Source organism: Carcharhinus amblyrhynchos, chromosome 18, assembly GCF_965287045.1.
Source record: "Carcharhinus amblyrhynchos chromosome 18, sCarAmb.v2.hapA, whole genome shotgun sequence".
In the NCBI taxonomy this organism is placed as follows: Eukaryota; Metazoa; Chordata; class Chondrichthyes; order Carcharhiniformes; family Carcharhinidae; genus Carcharhinus; species Carcharhinus amblyrhynchos.
Genome location: NC_137341.1, coordinates 39,769,844 through 39,786,133, shown reverse-complemented (window position 1 = coordinate 39,786,133; position 16,290 = coordinate 39,769,844). Strand labels below are relative to the sequence as shown.

Genomic DNA, 16,290 nt, shown 5'->3' with positions numbered 1-16,290 from the left:
TCACAGCACTAGGGATCTGGGTTTAATTCCCATCTTCAGACACTGTGCAGAGTTTGCACATTCTCCCCGTGTCTGTGTGGGTTTCCTCTGGGTGCTCCAGTTTCGTCCCACAGTCCAAAAGATACGCTGATTGGGTACATTGGCCATGCTAAATTCTCCCTCGTTGTACCCGAACAGGCATCGGAGTGTGGCGACTAGGGGATTTTAACGGTACCTTCATTGCAGTGTTAATGTAAGCCTACTTGTGACAATGATAAATAAATTTTACCATGGCTGATCCACCCAACTTACTCATCTTTGGACACTGAGGGGTAATTTAGCATGGCCAGTTCACCTAACCTGCACATCTTTAGACTGTCGGAAGGAACCGGAGCATCCGGAGGAAACCCACGCAGAACTGGAGAGAATGTACAAACTCCACACAGACAGTGACCCAAGGCTGGTATCGAATCTGTGCCTCCCTAGATTCTAGTAGATAAATTTTGATTTAAAAATCTGTAGATACATTAAGCAATGAGATCTTGTCCTGGGATGATTATCTGGCTATGTTGGACTATGGTGGGCGATCTCTTTATGGTGACTTTGACATGATTATTTGTGTCCATCTTTATTTCAGAAGTGAAACGTGCCCCGCCCCCTGTGTCCCCGAAACCAATCCTACCTCCCCCTCTGACTCCACCCAAGCCCATCAAACCCCACACCATTCTCCAGTCCCTGAGCGCAGGCCCGACTCCCGTCCCCTCACCTGCCAAACAGCCAACTATCAAAGCAGCAAGCACACCACCGTCCCTGTGTTCGAGCCCAGCTAAACCGATCGCCGGAGGTCAGCCACAACAGGTCCCAGTCAAGCCGCCGAGGTCCTCGATAGCCGGGTCGTCCACGGAGATGGCCACCACAGAAGTAGCACAACTGAAGCTGGAGGAAACCAGCGCCTCATTGGCAGCAGCTTTACAGGCCGTGGAGGAGAAGATTAAACATGACGAGGGCCAGGAAGCAGAGTAAGTTCCTTGTTTCTTTCTTCTGCCATGTATGGGTAAACACAGTAAGAAATCTCACAACACCAGGTTAAAGTCCAACCAGTTTATTTGATAGTAAACCCACAAGCTTTCGAGGTTTGCCCCTTCATCAGGTGAGTGGAAGCTTCTGGTCTCAAGCAGAGCACATAAAAGGCACACACAGTTTACAGATTACTGATTAGAATGCGAATCTTTACAGCTAACCTGCTACTCAAGTCTTAAAGATGTAGACAATGTGAGTGGAGCTAGCATTTGGCATAGGTTAAAGAGATATGTATTGTCTCCAGACAGTACAGATAGTGACATGGTTACAGATAGTGCGACATGAACCCAAGATCCCAGTTGAGGCCATGCTCGTGTGTGCAGAACTTGGCTATCAGTCTCTGCTCAGCGACTCTGCGCTGTCGTGTGTCGTGAAGGCTGCCTTGGAGAACGCTTACCCGAAGATCAGAGACTGAATGCCCATGATTGCTGAAGTGTTCGCCAACAGGAAGGGAACAGTCTTGCCTGGTGATTGTCGAGTGATGTTCATTCATCCGTTGTCGTAGCACCTGCATGGTCTCCCAATGTACCAGGCTTCGGGGCTTCCTTTCCTGCAGTGCATCAGGTAGACAACGTTGGCAGAGTTGCGAGAGTACGTACCATGTACCTGGTGGATGGTGTTCTCATGTGAGATGATGTCATCCATGTCGATGATCCAGCATGCCTTGCAGAGGTTGCTGTGGCAGGGTTGTGTGGTGTTGTGGTCACTGTTCTCCTGAAGGCTGGGTAGTTTGCTGTGATCTGTAATCCCCATGACTTGACTGAACTTGCAACATCTCACTTACTGTCCTGTCTAGAGACAATACACATCTCTTTAACCTATGCTTAATGCTATTTCCACTCACATTGTCTGCATCTTTAAGGCTTGAGTGGAGGTTAGCTGTAAAGACTCGTATTCTAATCAGTATTCTGTAAACTGTGTGTGCCTTTTATGTGCTCTGTTTGAGATCAGAACTCCCCACTCACCTGACGAAGGGGCAAACCCCGAAAGCTTGTGAGTTTACTATCAAATAAACTGGTTGGACTTTAACCTGGTGTTGTGAGACTTCTTACTGTGTTTACCCCAGTCCAACGCCGGCATCGCCACATCATCTATGGGTGACGCAGTGAGGTTGACAGAGTTTGAGTCCGGCTCATGAATCAGACTAACATGGAATGGTAGACAAGGACAGAGGCTGTTACCAGACTTCTTTGATGTTTTGTTTGTTGTAGTAGTTAAAGCTACCACTCCCAAATAGCCAAAGAAAATCACAGAGTGGGTTAAAGATGATTTATTAAAGACAATAGCAAGTGGACTCCGACTCCAGTCACCAAGGCCAGTTGGAGTACAGAATCAAGAAATACACAAGCAGTTACAGTTTCAAACTCGATTACAATTAGCAGAGACCAATCAAGACACAGGAGTTATCTCTGTCCATTCACAGTTATTGATTGAGATTACATCACGCATACATAGGGCTATAGTGTCAATCTTTTTGACTAACCAAATAAAGTAAACCAAATTAACTGAGGGACAAATTAAGAAGTGCAGCCTCCAAAAAGGAGGGAACTGCCTGAAAGAAAAACCAAGGTAGAAAGGAAACTTAAAAAAACAAACTAAAATGTGATTAAAGGGGTCGACAGTACACCCCAATTGTGGTGCCAATGAGCAGGGAAGGCCTTGACAGTGCCCTCAGGCACCGCACACTCCCACTCCAGGGATTCCTAGTTGCGTAGGTAGAGGGGCAGACTACCAGGCCATAGAAATCATAGAAACCCTTCAATGCAGAAAAAGGCCATTTGGCCCATCGAGTCAGCACTGACCACAATCCACCCAGGCTCTACCCCCATATCCCACCCGCTAATCCCCACATCTCAGTACACTGAGGGACAATTTTAGCATGGCCAATTAACCTAACCCACACATCTTTGGACTGTGGGAGGAAACCACAGCACCCGGAGGAAACCCACGCAGGCACGAAGGAAATGTGCAAACTCCAATCAGACAGTAACCCAAGCCGGGAATCGAACACAAGTCCCTGGAGTTGTGAAGCAGCAGTGCTAACCACTGTGCCATCCAAGATAGATATAGTATCCAGTTACAACTTCTGCATGTTATAGCATCAAGAATGATAGCTCCATCTCTGACCAATAGTATATTAACCTCCCTTTCCATTGTTCCTTGTTCTAATGCACAAACATGAGCTGCAGCTGCACATTGTTCAATTAAATGGTCCTTGACTCTTATCTGGGTCTGTTTTAATTAAGACCTGGTGATTGCACATAGATTTTCCTGTGTAATTGAGACTCAACTTGCAGCCAGTGTGATTCTTAAACTTTTGTGATTATTAACCCTTTCAGAGGCTATTGGGCCTATCGTGTCTGCATCTGCCAATAGGTAGCCATCTAGTATAACTCTACTTTCCAGCTCTCACATAGCCCATCGTCTTTTGAGTTAGTGGCTTCCAGCACTTCAGGCATAGAATTATAGAATCCTACAGTGCAGAAGGAGGCCAATAGGCCTATCGATTCTGCACCAACCACAATTCCACCTAAGCCCTACCACCATAACCCCATCTGCTTACCCTAGCTAGTCCCCCTGACTTAAGGGGCAATTTAGTATGGCCAATCCACCCAACTTGCACATCTTTGGACATCTCAAATCCATATCCAAGTGTTTTTTAAACGTTATGAGGGTTTCTGCTAGTTAACACTGAGTTCCATATCCTCACCATCCTCTGGGTGAAAAGACCTCCCTTTGAATCCCTCTAAATCTCCTCCCTCAAACCCTAAATCTATGCTCCCAGGTTACTGACCTCTCTACCAAGGGATCCACTCTACATAGGCCCTCATATTTTATACACTTCAATTAAAACTCCTCACTGCCCCCTCTGATCCAAAGAAAAGAATTCCAATCGATCCAGTCTTTTTCTCTCTCTCTCTCCACCTGTGTAAGGGAAACACTCTGGCCAGGATCTTAGCGTCAGACTGCACATGATTTAGTACGAGTTGGTACGGATGCAGAGCTCTCCCTCAGGGAGCGGAATCTTGTGGAGGCGATGGGGGTTCTCAATCGCCAGTCAGAAAGCTGACTAGAGCCCTGTCTCGCCTCTCTTCGGGAAGGCTTGCAGCATCCCCTACCTTTGGGAGAAGATATTGACTAACTAGCTGATCTGTGCCCCTCATTATTTTATAGACCTCTATAAGATCACCCCTCAGCCTCCTACACTCCAGAAAAAAAAGTCCCAATCTATCCAGCCTCTCTTTATAACTCAAACCATTAAGTCCCGGTGGCATCCTAATAAATCTTTTCTGCATTCATTCTAGTTTAATAATGTCCCACTGAGGCATCTTAACCAGGCCAGCTGTAGGGCCTGTTCTCAGAATAGATGCAGGCACAACTAGTCCGAAGTAACAGTTAATTTATTGAACATCATTTAAAAGTAACATTTACAGAAAGCGAAAAATATTAATTTACTGATGAGAGAGAGAGCCAATACAGACTTGATCCAAAAGCTTGTACAGGATTCAATACAACTGATCAGAACTGAACAGATATTTATTATTAACAATAGGTTTGGTCATCCATGTTTTTAAGGAGTTGGGTACAATCTGTGTCTAGCTACACAAACAATTGGCATCTGTGACCATGGAACACTGCGGTTTACCTCATGAGAAAGCCTGTTTATTGGAAGAACCATTTCTGCTTGACATTGCATTTTCAAACGTAGACAATTTTCCAGGCTGAACCCAGAATTCCGAACTGAGTTTTGAAATGTGGCTGAATTAATCTCAGTTAGCTTTGTAGCATCACACGATTAGTTACATTAGGCAGAAGTACCTTTGAATGAAGCTTTTTAACTGGGGCAAACCATGCAGAGGCTCCCCACACCAATGATAGGCCTTCCAGCGAGATCAAGGGTCTGAGGGATGGGGAGGGGGAGTGGGTGGAGGGTTACAAAATCCCTTCGCTCCGAGAGCTAGATTGAATTGATAGCGCCACAAGAAAGATGATCAAAAGCTTGGCTTCAGAGGTAAGTTTTAAGGAGCTTCTTAAAGAGCGGATGTGGAGAGGATGTTTAGAATGGTGGGGCATTCTAGGACGAGAGACCACAGTATTAGGATAAGGGGTAGTAAGTTTAAAACAGAGTTGGGGAGAAACTACTTCTCCCAAAAGGTTGTGAGTCTGTGGAATTTGCTACCCCAGAGTGTGGTGGGTACTGGAACAGAGAGTAAATTTAAGGAAGAGTTAGACAGATGTTTAATTGATAATGTGTTAAAGGGTTATGGGGAGAAGGCAGGTGTTATACAGTTTCAATTTAAACACCTTTCATGCATTCCAGTCTAATGAGACAAACAAAGACTGTAAGTCAATTTTTTTTACCAACTGAAACATAAAATGTGACTCAAACATTAACTCTTTACTGAACTTTAACTCAACATCAAACTGAACTTTAATTCTTAAACTGCACTTTAATGGAACATCAATTTTAACTTTTCAACTGAAAATAGATACTATTGAGTTTAGGAAATCCTTGGCCAAGAAATATCCTCGCTGTAGAATTTATCTTCTTCTGTCTGAAGTCTCCTTCAGGGTACAAGGTCTTGTTGCCTTGGTTGTTCTTTTGGAGTTATCCCCACCAAACAAAGAACTCACATGTCTTTTATTCATGATTCTCCACTTGTTTTCAGAAGATTCTCTGTCATCCAGCGAACTGTGTCACCAGAAAGTGATCACATGGCTCAAATATCCAGTGAAATTACTTTTGAACAATGTCATTACACTTGGTTCAAACTGCATACTCCATACAAAGCAGCTATAAAAATCAGAGTCACATTGTCTCAGTTAATGTAAGCAACTTCCCTGATCTGACCAATACAGGAAGCTTCAGATCACAGCTCCCAGACCAGAGTCTCTTTGCTACCTGCATCTGGTTTTAATCTATAAATTGACCAAAATTCCCAGCATGCTTAGCTCTCAAGCCAGAATAGCCATTTTAAACCCAGTATTGCCACTATTGTTGTTGGATTATTGTGGTAGCCGTCCACACAGGAAAATGGGGATGAGGAGCTTATCAGCAATGATCGAATGGCGGAGCAGATTCAATGGGCCGAATGGCCTAATTCTGCTCCTATTTCTTATGAACTTATGAAGGCAAAGCAAGAGAGAGAGCGAGAAAGGGACAAATGATTTAGTGACTACATCTCAGAGCTTTGGGGAATTACTGTCAATGGTGGGGGGATTTTCACACTAACTTTATGGCGGTGTTAATATAAGCCTACTTGTGACACGAATCAAAGAGCAAAGAATCAATAAATTTTAAACTATCAGGTTTTAAACTTCAATAACTGTGTTTGGTTACATCTCCAGGATTCAAGCGTCCAGATAAAACAGGCTTTCCTCTTCTCAATGGCTCATTGTAGGTGAAATGTTTTGCCTTTTCTCTCCGCAGGGCTGCGTCTGAAGCAAAGAGCACAGGTAGTATTCTCGATGACATTGGCAGCATGTTCGATGACTTGGCTGACCAGCTGGACGCCATGTTAGAGTGACAGAGAAACAGTGAAACGGCAAGAAAACCTCAGGACTCAAAAAAAGTGGGCACAGTGATCTTTAGAATCCAATCCAATCCAAGACCGGTCTCGGACACAATTTCCCCTCCATGAACACATTTGGTTTTTAATTCTTTGGTTTGAAAGGGAAAAAAAAAAGAAACCAATTAGATTACCTCAGGATCTCCTTGTATGAAGATCTGCTGGATTGAATTTATCTAGACCATCTTTCAACCAGAACAATGAGAGAGAGAAAAAAAAAAGGCTAACGATATGGGATCTGCAGCAGATAGAGGTGATGCGAGGTTGAATTGTAACTATACAGATCCAAGATTTTGCAAGCCGGAGGGTGTTTAAACTCTTAGAATAAAATTTTTAAAAAGGTGTTAATGTGAGATGTATATGTACACTGTAAGCATGAGCATAGGTTTGTAAACTTTCATCGCAGATGATGGGAATTGTGCACAAGAACATGGTTTAATTGTGAGACTAAATTCCACCCTCCACCACCAACAACAACGGTTGCAATGATAATCACGGAGGCTAATGGGATTTGGGCTGGCCTGGCTTTACGTTCCTTCCTGTCGAATAGTATTAGTCATTCTGTCAGTCAGAGGTGCTAGGGAGATTAAAAACAGAACACCACCGTAAGTGCTCGGCACCTGTGCAGAGCCAGGAACTGAGCTTCGCCTCAATGTCTTTTTGTCAGAACGGACAGCGGTGACTCCTGAGGGGCTAGGGAGAGGTGCGAGGCCTATATAACAACACTCGATTGGTCAAGGACGGAGAGTAATTTGCAAACACTCAACTGGTTAAGGAGGAATGAACAGTTACCATTAGAATCCCCACAGTGCAGGAGGAAGCCATTCAGCCCATCGAGTCTGCGCCAATTCTCTGAAAGATCATCCCACCCAGGCCCACCTCTTTACCCCTATCCCCATAATCCCATTTACTATGCCTAATCCACCCATTCTACACATCTTTGGACTCTAAGAGGCAATTTATCATGGCCATCCACCTAACCCGCACATCTTTGGGCACTAAGGGACAATTTAGCATGGCCAATCTATCTAACCTACACATCTTTGGACATTAAAGGGCAATTTAGCGTGGCCAATAAATCTAACTCACACATCTTTGGACACGAAGGGGCAATTTAGCATGGCCAATCCACCTAACCCGCACATCTTTGGACATGAAGGGGCAATTTAGCATGGCTAATCCACCTAACCTGCACATCTTTGGACACTAAGAGCAATTTAGCCTAGCCAGTCAACCTAACCTGCACATTTTTGGAGTGTGGGAATAAACCTGAGCAGCACCCGGAAGAAACCCACATAGATACAGGGAGAATGTGCAAACTCCACATGGATAAGTCCCCCAAGGCTGGAATTGAACCCAGGTCATTGGCACAGTGAGGCTGCAGTGCTAACCCACTGTGCCACCGTGCTGTCAAATTGACTGTTTAATAGAGGAAATGAGCCACTGTATGGTTTAGTGGACAAGTGTCACGTGTAGCAGACTCAGGGATCAAGGCAGGGTCAGGAAAAAGGACTACCCAGACAGATTCCCTGCTCCTGATCACTGCCCAGTGACTGCTGTTGGAAAGTGTCCATCTGGCACATCTGAGGGCACAGTTACAGTTAATGGAGTAAACGGCCACCATTGACTGTCCAGTTCCTAGCTGATGAATGACCAGTTGGATGGGCACCAGAGGACTGACATGACCAGTGATCCTTGGGAAAAAAAGGAAATCACAGAGCAAGGTACAACAATCTAAAACAGGAGCGTTCAAACGCGTAACAACTTGCCGCCTCTTGAATACATAGATAGGCAGTTAGATAATAGCACTTGGGGCGAAGGGGATCAAGGGTTATAGGGAGAAAGCAGGACTAGGCTATTGAGTTGGGCAATCAGCAATGATCGTGATGAATGGTGAAGCAGGCTCGAAGGGCCAAATGGCCTCCTCCTGCTCCGATCTTCTATGTTTCTATTGGAGCACGATTTGTTGTTGGGTTTGAGGTGGAGCGGGGGAGAGAAGTTAAAACAAATTCCAACGTCTGAATATGAAATGTAATATTCTCAATCCAGCTCCTTACAGGTAAAGACAATTTGTTTTAAGGAGGGAGAAACAAAGGTATTGAAAATTAATTTTCAGTGACAGGGTTGACAAAGCATCAGTCAAGGGCTTTTCCACATCATTAGTAAAGGAGGATTAAGCTGTGAGTGGAACTAAATGAAATCAACAGCTGTCGATATAGTTTGAGTGAAATTGTTCATTCAAGGCTAATCGTTCTTCATTCATTCAGAGTGTGGTCACTTCCATTCACTAAGAATTAGTGAAATCCATTGTACTTAGATCAGTGTTTCTTATTTTCCCCACATAGTTTTGTCAAGTTTTTTATTTATTAGTCACAAGTAGGCTGACATTAACACTGCAATGAAGTTACTGTGAGAATCCCCTTGCTGCCACACTCTGACCAATGTCTGTTCGGGTACACTGAGGGAGAATTTAGCATGACCAATGCACCTAACCAGCACACCTTTCAGAGTGTGGGAGCAAACTGGAGTACCCAGAGGAAACCCACGCAGACACGGGGAGAATGTGCACAGGTAGTGACCCAAGCCGGGGATCGAGCCCGGGTTGCTGGCGCTGTGAGGGCAGCAGTGCTTAACCACTGCGCCACCCACAGTTAATGAGTTAAAAAACTGATGAATCCTGTATTTGATCCTCTTGAGTATTTTTCGCTCACCCAGAATATTCTGGCCAATGCTGTGAAGGTACAGGCTGTGGCAGGAGAGGCTTGAATTCTGAATGGCTGTGAATTTTGTCACAGCAGACCAGCATCATGCGGAGAAAGATAGAGCTTACACTTCTGTGGCGCCTTGCACCATCTCAGAGGGTGGTGAGTGAATGGAATCGGCTGCCGTCAGTGGTGGTGGAGGCGAACTCGCTGGGGTCTTTTAAAAGACTTCTGGATGAGTATATGGGATTTAATGGGATTGGGGGTTATAGATAAGTCTATGGATTGGTAGGTATTGATGTGATCGGCGCAACTTGTGGGCCAAAGGGCCTGTTTGTGCTGTTGTGTTCTATGTTCTATGTTCTATCTCAGGCCCATCGCTAGCATTGAAATCTCTTTGAAACATAGCCGCTGGTGGAAGTGTGGCAGCCATCTTTGTACACAGCAAGCTCCCACAAATGAGATAAATTGCCAGATCATCTACTTCTAGGAGTTGGGTGAGCGAGGTGTATTAATCAGGTCACCAGAGAGAAGACCCCCCCTCACAAATAGTGCTGTGGAGTCTCATATTCACGAGAGAGAGGGCAGATAGCATCTCACAACTGTGGCTTAACGTCCCATCGGAAAGACAGTGTCAGGATAACTGACTAGAGGCCAGAGAACCCACCCCCCCCCCCCCCCCCCCCCCCCCCGAGAATGTTGCATGGTGATAAATGACCAGCGAATCGGGTTTATTGATGGGATTGAGGGATAGATATTGAAGGGTGTCATTGGATCTTTAACATCCACCTAAGCAGGCAGGTGAGGCCTCAGTTTAACATCTTACCTGGAACACCGCACCTCCGACAGTGCAGCACCCCCTCAGTTCTGCACTGGGAGTGTCAGGATAGAGTACTTCATTTGCGTGAGATTGGAAAAACTGACTTTTTTTAGCTAAGGAATGGAGGGGCATTGATTGCGTCTCTGAGGTACACTGAACAAGTTTGTTCAGCTCTCTTGCTCTCGGTGTCATACAGTGAAGAAAAGAGCCTTTGGCCCGTCGAGTATGAACTGACAATAACTACCATTAAAGTCACACTAATCCCACTTTCCAGCACTTACCCCATATCCTTAAATGTTATGACATTTCAAGTGCTCATTCAAATATTTTTAAAGGTTGTAAGGTTTGTGACCTCCACTACCTTCCCAGGCTGTGCATTCCAGACTCCCACCACCCACTGTGTGGAAAAACTCTTTTTTTCTCAACATCCCTCCGAGTCTCCCACCCCTCACCCTAAAACTGTGCCCCCTCGTGATTGACCCCCTCAAACAAGGGCAACAGCCGCTCCCTACTCACTCTGTCCATACCCTCAAAATCTTATAACTTCAATCATGTCCCCTCCTCAGCCTTCTCTCCTCTAAAGAAAACAATCCAAGCCTATCCAGTCTCTCCTAATAATTTAAATGCTCCACCCCAGGCAACATCTTGGTGAACTTCCTCTGTGTCCCCCTCTCCTGTGATCACAGAATATTGTCGATATAGCCCAGTCCATCACGCAAAGCAGCCTCCCATCCATTGTCTCTGTCTACGATTCCCGCTGCCTTGGCAAAGCAGCCAGCATAATCAAGGACCCCACGCACCCCAGACATTCTCTCTTCCACCTGCTTCCTTCAGGAAAAAGATACAGAAGTCTGAGGTCACGTACCAACTGACTCAAGAACAGCTTCTTCCCTGCTGCTGTCAGACTTTTGAATGGACTTACCTTGCATTAAGTTGATCTTTCTCTACACCTTAGCTCTGACTGGAACACTACGTCCTGCATTCTCTTCTTTCCTTCTCTATGAATGGTATGCTTTGTCTGTATTTCCTGCGATAAACAATACTTTTCACTGTATACAAATACATGTGGACAATAATAAATCAAATCAAAAAATAGTGAGGTGACCAGAACTGCACACTGTACTCCAGCTGTGCCCTAACCAACACTCTGTCCGGCTCCAACATTACCTCCTTGCTTTCATACTCTGCCCCACGACTGTCAAAGGTTGCTGTTTCCCTTGAACTTGAGTGAGATTCATGGAGGCCTTCCATCCTAGTACAGTAAGGCAGGTTAACCTCAAGTAGCTTAAACCAGGAGAGAGCTTTGCAAACTCAGTCACTACCAGAGAAGCTGAAATGGCAAAGCCAAAACAGTTTTAGTTTGCCAAGGGTGGATGAGGAAAGCCCTCAACCTCCACAATCCCCACCCCCCCACCCCCCCCAGGCCCCATTTGCCCTCAGGAAAGAAAAAAGGATTAAATTAAAAAGGAACATTTAATTGCTCTGTTGTCTTTGGGTCCGGTGCTCAATGTACATTGTGCACCAGTTAAATTCATCGGATCATCCCAAGTGTGTTGGCCTGTTTCTGAAAGGTGCTTTTTTTGTTTATTTGCTTTTAGCAACAGCCTCTCGTTTCAAACCTTTCAGTGCTTGAAGTACCTGGAAGCATTTTACAGAGTGTCATAATATCCCGTCAGGCCAACATTATAAGTTTTTCTAGTGAGGTACCTTTAGTTGGAGTCACTTGTCTCCGAAAACCATCGTAAAAAAGACTTGCTAGAAAGAGATATGATACCTGAACAAGCAGACAGTCTATCCGTCTCCACCTTCCTTCCCCACTATCCTGGTTTTCATTCCTGTCTATAGAAAGGTACTTGCTCCATTGTCCTTGTCTGCAACAGGGCAAGTTAAAAAATGGCTGCCACACATGCTTTGTCATATAGTCACCTCCTTCTGTCTGATGTAGATGTGGAGGTCTGGCCTCCAGGTCAGCAGCAATGTGGTCAATTCTTAAAAATGCCCTTTGAAATGGAATGGACAATAAATGCTGGCCCAGCCAGCGTTGCCTACATCCCCTGAGCAAATAAAGTTTTTAAAATGGACTGCTATAGTTTTGCATTCGGGTGGTTAAGCTAGATCATTGTGTGGCTGAGTGTATCGCTGGGATGTGTTGAGTCATTAGGTGGTCCATGCCCTGCTCTAGGCGACCACAGTCGCATACTGGAGAGATTTTAACACACCCGTTCACGCAGCCAGCCTCCGCAATTGCCTTGGTTTTGTGTGGATGCCCTCAGTGTGGCCCAATTGGACATGTCCGTAGGTTTAACACCACTTTCATTGTATTAGCTCAAATAATCAAATTATTCCTCGTTCTTTGCCATACACCCACGGTACTTAACATGTCACCCAGTCTGTTTTCACATTGAGAGGAGGTTCATTGGTGACACTATGAAGAATGCAAACAGCACAGCAGAACCATACGCTCTCTGTTACTGTCTCCACCTTTGGAAGGGTTTTAAAGTTTATCTTATCAGTGTCACAACTAGGCTTACATTAACACTGCAATGAAGTTTCTGTGAAAAATCCCCTAGTCGCCACACTCCAGCACCAGTTCAGGTACACGGAGGGAGAATTTAGCAAGGCTGATGCACCTCTCTCAGACTATGGTGGGGGGGGAACCGGAGCATCCGGAGGAAACCCACACAGGTGCGGGGAGAACGTGCACACTCCGCACAGACAGAATCGAACCCAGGTCCCCGGCGCTGTGAGTGCAGCAGTGCTAACCACTGGGCCACCTGAACAAACAGAGCCTTTTATGCACACACTTATTTCAAAATTCCCTGGTTTTGGTTTTACGCTCAAGGATCTCAAAGGGCTTTTTTTTGTTTGCACACATTCTAATTCCATGTTGGTTAAGTAGGGCCTGTTTGCAAAAACTTAGAAGTTCAGCCGGGTTAAGCAATTCCAGATGTGCATCCTCTGCCTCCCTGTGGCAGCCTTAGGTCATTGCAGGAGTAGAAATCCATTATCGCAGTGACAGTAGTTACAAAGTAAAACAGTGGAATTCCCCTGCAAGGGAATCTAACCCACATCATCACCCTGTTAGCGAGAAAGAGAAAATGTTTAGAATACTTGCCAATGATCCTGTTCACAGATAAGAGATTATACTGACCCAAGATTCTATATTAAATTATATATTAAGATGATTTACTCTAGCACAAGCTGAAGACTCCTGTAAAATTCTACTTTATTTTGATGCCATTTTTAAATAAGATATATATAAATGATGTTTTTAGATTATCATTTTAATTTGTGTTTTTTTTTGGTGTTTTCAATGTCGACGCAAAAGCATTGTATGCATTTTTTTTCTAAAAATGAACAATGATGTGCCTTCTTTAAGTTGAAGATTTCTTTTTGACCGATTGCTTTGAGACATTGAGTTTCATTTTCAAATTCACTTGTACGTGTGTTGGAGAGGAACACGCCTGTTGTAATATCAAATGTACAAACAGTGTATAAAGTCTGGTTTTGACGCCTGAATTTATGACGAATGCATCTATCTGCCTGTGATTTGAAGAAAAACAAAATCAAGTGTCAATTGTAATTCTCGGATTTGAGCTATTAATCGTCTGATATTGTGTCCAATGACCCCAGTGTGTTTGTCACAGTTTGGAACTTTCTTCAAAGCCTGAAAAATAAAAAAAAATAACCGATGTAAATTGTAAAAAAACAAAAAATTTAGAAAGCCCATAAAAAAATTGTACGACTGTTATATTTTTATTAAGTTATGAAACTGTATCGTATTTTCATTATGTAAAGCTATGCATCTTGACGCTTCATGCTATTCTGTGCTTTATTGAAAGTGATTAATGTTGTTCGGTGTGTTGTGGTGTTCGAAGAGGATATTCCATTTTCTTGTCAGCTACATCTACAAGAAGCAACTTCGATCTTACAGAGAGTCAGAAGGGGAGAAGGTTGTCCACTTTAATGTATTCTGGGAAGCCAGTTTATTTTTATCTTTTTTGGGGGAAAAAAAAGGGACTTACGTTTTCAAGTGGAACTCCTCCTGTGTTTGGTCACCAAATGTGTATGTCCTGTTAGACTCTGCCAATGACTGTATCATAGCCAACATGACAGGCATGTGGCAGTGTTGTGCTTGACTGAGTGCATTTACTGCCATTGACTCTAAATAAATGTTAAAAAAAAGGTTACTTTGTCTGATTTTTCCAGTTCTTTACAAACCATTAACAACTTCGGGGGGAAAAGGGCTTGTGTTCATGTCGCACCATTAACCGTTGCAGGATCCAGTCCACGGTGCCATCTTTGAAGTTTAGTCGACGTTGTGACATAGGAAGACAATTTAAGCACCATCCACTCTCAGAAATAGCAGTCAGGTAAAGATCGGATGAAACGGAAACAGAAAATTGCTGGGAAATCTCAACTGGTCTGACAGCATCTGTGGAAGGAGAATAGAGCCCACCTTGAGAGCCTGGATGACCCTTTGTCAGAGCTGAAGACAAGGAAAATCGGACAGGGGGGCAAATTTCCCCATCATGGAAATCGTTACAAGCGAGGGGGGGGTGGATCGTGGAATGATCCGTTGACCTCGGACAGGATTTTCCGGTTTTGGGAGTCCCACCCAAGATTTCTACTGTAAGGGTTGTGGAGTGGCAGTGGGCTATAAATGATACAGATGGCAAAGAGAAAAAGAGAAAGGGAATGTAAATGGTGATGATAAAGGCTAGGAATGGTGCAAATAGTGTCCATTAAGAAATTGCTGTCAGCATCGTGAAGAAGGATGTCCTTGCTATACGGGGAGTATAGTGAAGGTTTACTAGACTGATTCCTGTGATGACGGGTCTGTCATCTGAAGCGAGACTAAGTCGGTTAGGACTATATTCACTGGAGTTTAGAAAAGTGAGAGGGGATCTCATAGAAACTTATAAAATTCTAATAAGATTAGACAGGGTAGATTTGGAAAGAATGTTCCCAATGATGAGGATGTCCAAACCCAGGGGTCGTAATTTGAGGATTAGGGATAAATCTTTTAGAACTGAGATGAGGAGAAATTTCTTCACCCAGAGGGTGGTGAATGTGTGGAATTCATTACCACTGAAAGTAGTTGAGGCCAAAACATTGTTGATTTCAAAAAGAAATTAGATATAGCTTTTGGGACTAAAGGGATCAAGAGATTTAGAGGGAAGGGGGGAAATCAGGATATTGAATTTGATGATCAACCATGAGCAAAATGAATGGCCGAGCAGACTCAAAGGGCTGAATGACCTACTTCTGCTTTCTATGTAAAACTAATGTACCTATGGTGTTACCATAGTAACCATTTTATTCATGTTGCCATCTGGTAGGTACTAACATTATAACACCATCATTACGAGTGTATTTTTAATTCTAATTCCATGAAGTTTAGTCAGCTGTAAGCCCTAATCAATCTGGAAATGATAAGGGCTGCAATGTGTCATGTCAACAATATTAATACACATACTATTATTATTTATTTATTAGTCACAAGCAGGTTAGATTAACACTGCAATGAAGTTACTGGGGATCGAACCCTGGATCCCTGACGCTGCAAGGCAGCAGTGGTAACCATGGTGCCACCCTACTCTGCTTGGACGCTCAGTGCAGAACTGGAGGGGTAAGGGTTCAAGTCTACTTCAGGCTTTAACGCTTAATCTAAGAGTGATTTGAGAGAATGCAACATTATTGAAGGGTCCAGGCCTGATGATGGAATGGGTGAATCCTAGTCCCATCTTGTACCCTACAGGGGTATTAAAGGTCCAATACCAACATGTAAAGAAAATCAGAGACTTCTTAGCACTTTGGTTAACATTCCCCTATCAAACCAAATAAAAACCCTGGTAACTGAAAGGTTATCTCACTGCTGCTCATGGGATCTTGATATTTTTGCATAGCTGTGCTTATGGTCCAGTGTGGACTGCAATCAAGTGTTCATGGCCCTGTTTAACAAGTGCACTTACTTGCATTTACATCACCTCAGGGCATTCAAAAGGGCTTTAGTTGCAATTAAATACTTTGGAAGTGCAATCAGTCACTATTGTAATGACTCCCAAATCACACACTGTACAAATTTGGACATATACCAGCCACTCCTTCAACATCGTTGACGCAGAGTCCCGGAACC

At 44.0% G+C, this 16,290-nt stretch overlaps 1 protein-coding gene across 6 annotated transcripts in view; it reads left to right on the top strand.

Annotated features, from left to right (window-relative positions):
- Positions 1–9,988, top strand: part of caskin1 (CASK interacting protein 1) — a 634,002-nt gene extending 624,014 nt beyond the window's left edge. For all 6 annotated transcript variants that reach the window (XM_080206871.1, XM_080206870.1, XM_080206867.1 and 3 more), the window contains 2 exons: positions 617–998; positions 6,491–9,988. In XM_080206871.1, coding sequence (XP_080062997.1) covers positions 617–998; positions 6,491–6,587 — 479 coding nt within the window. In that variant the 3' untranslated portion in view covers positions 6,588–9,988. The remainder of the gene's footprint in view (positions 1–616; positions 999–6,490) is intronic.
- The last annotated feature ends 6,302 nt before the right edge of the window (positions 9,989–16,290 follow it).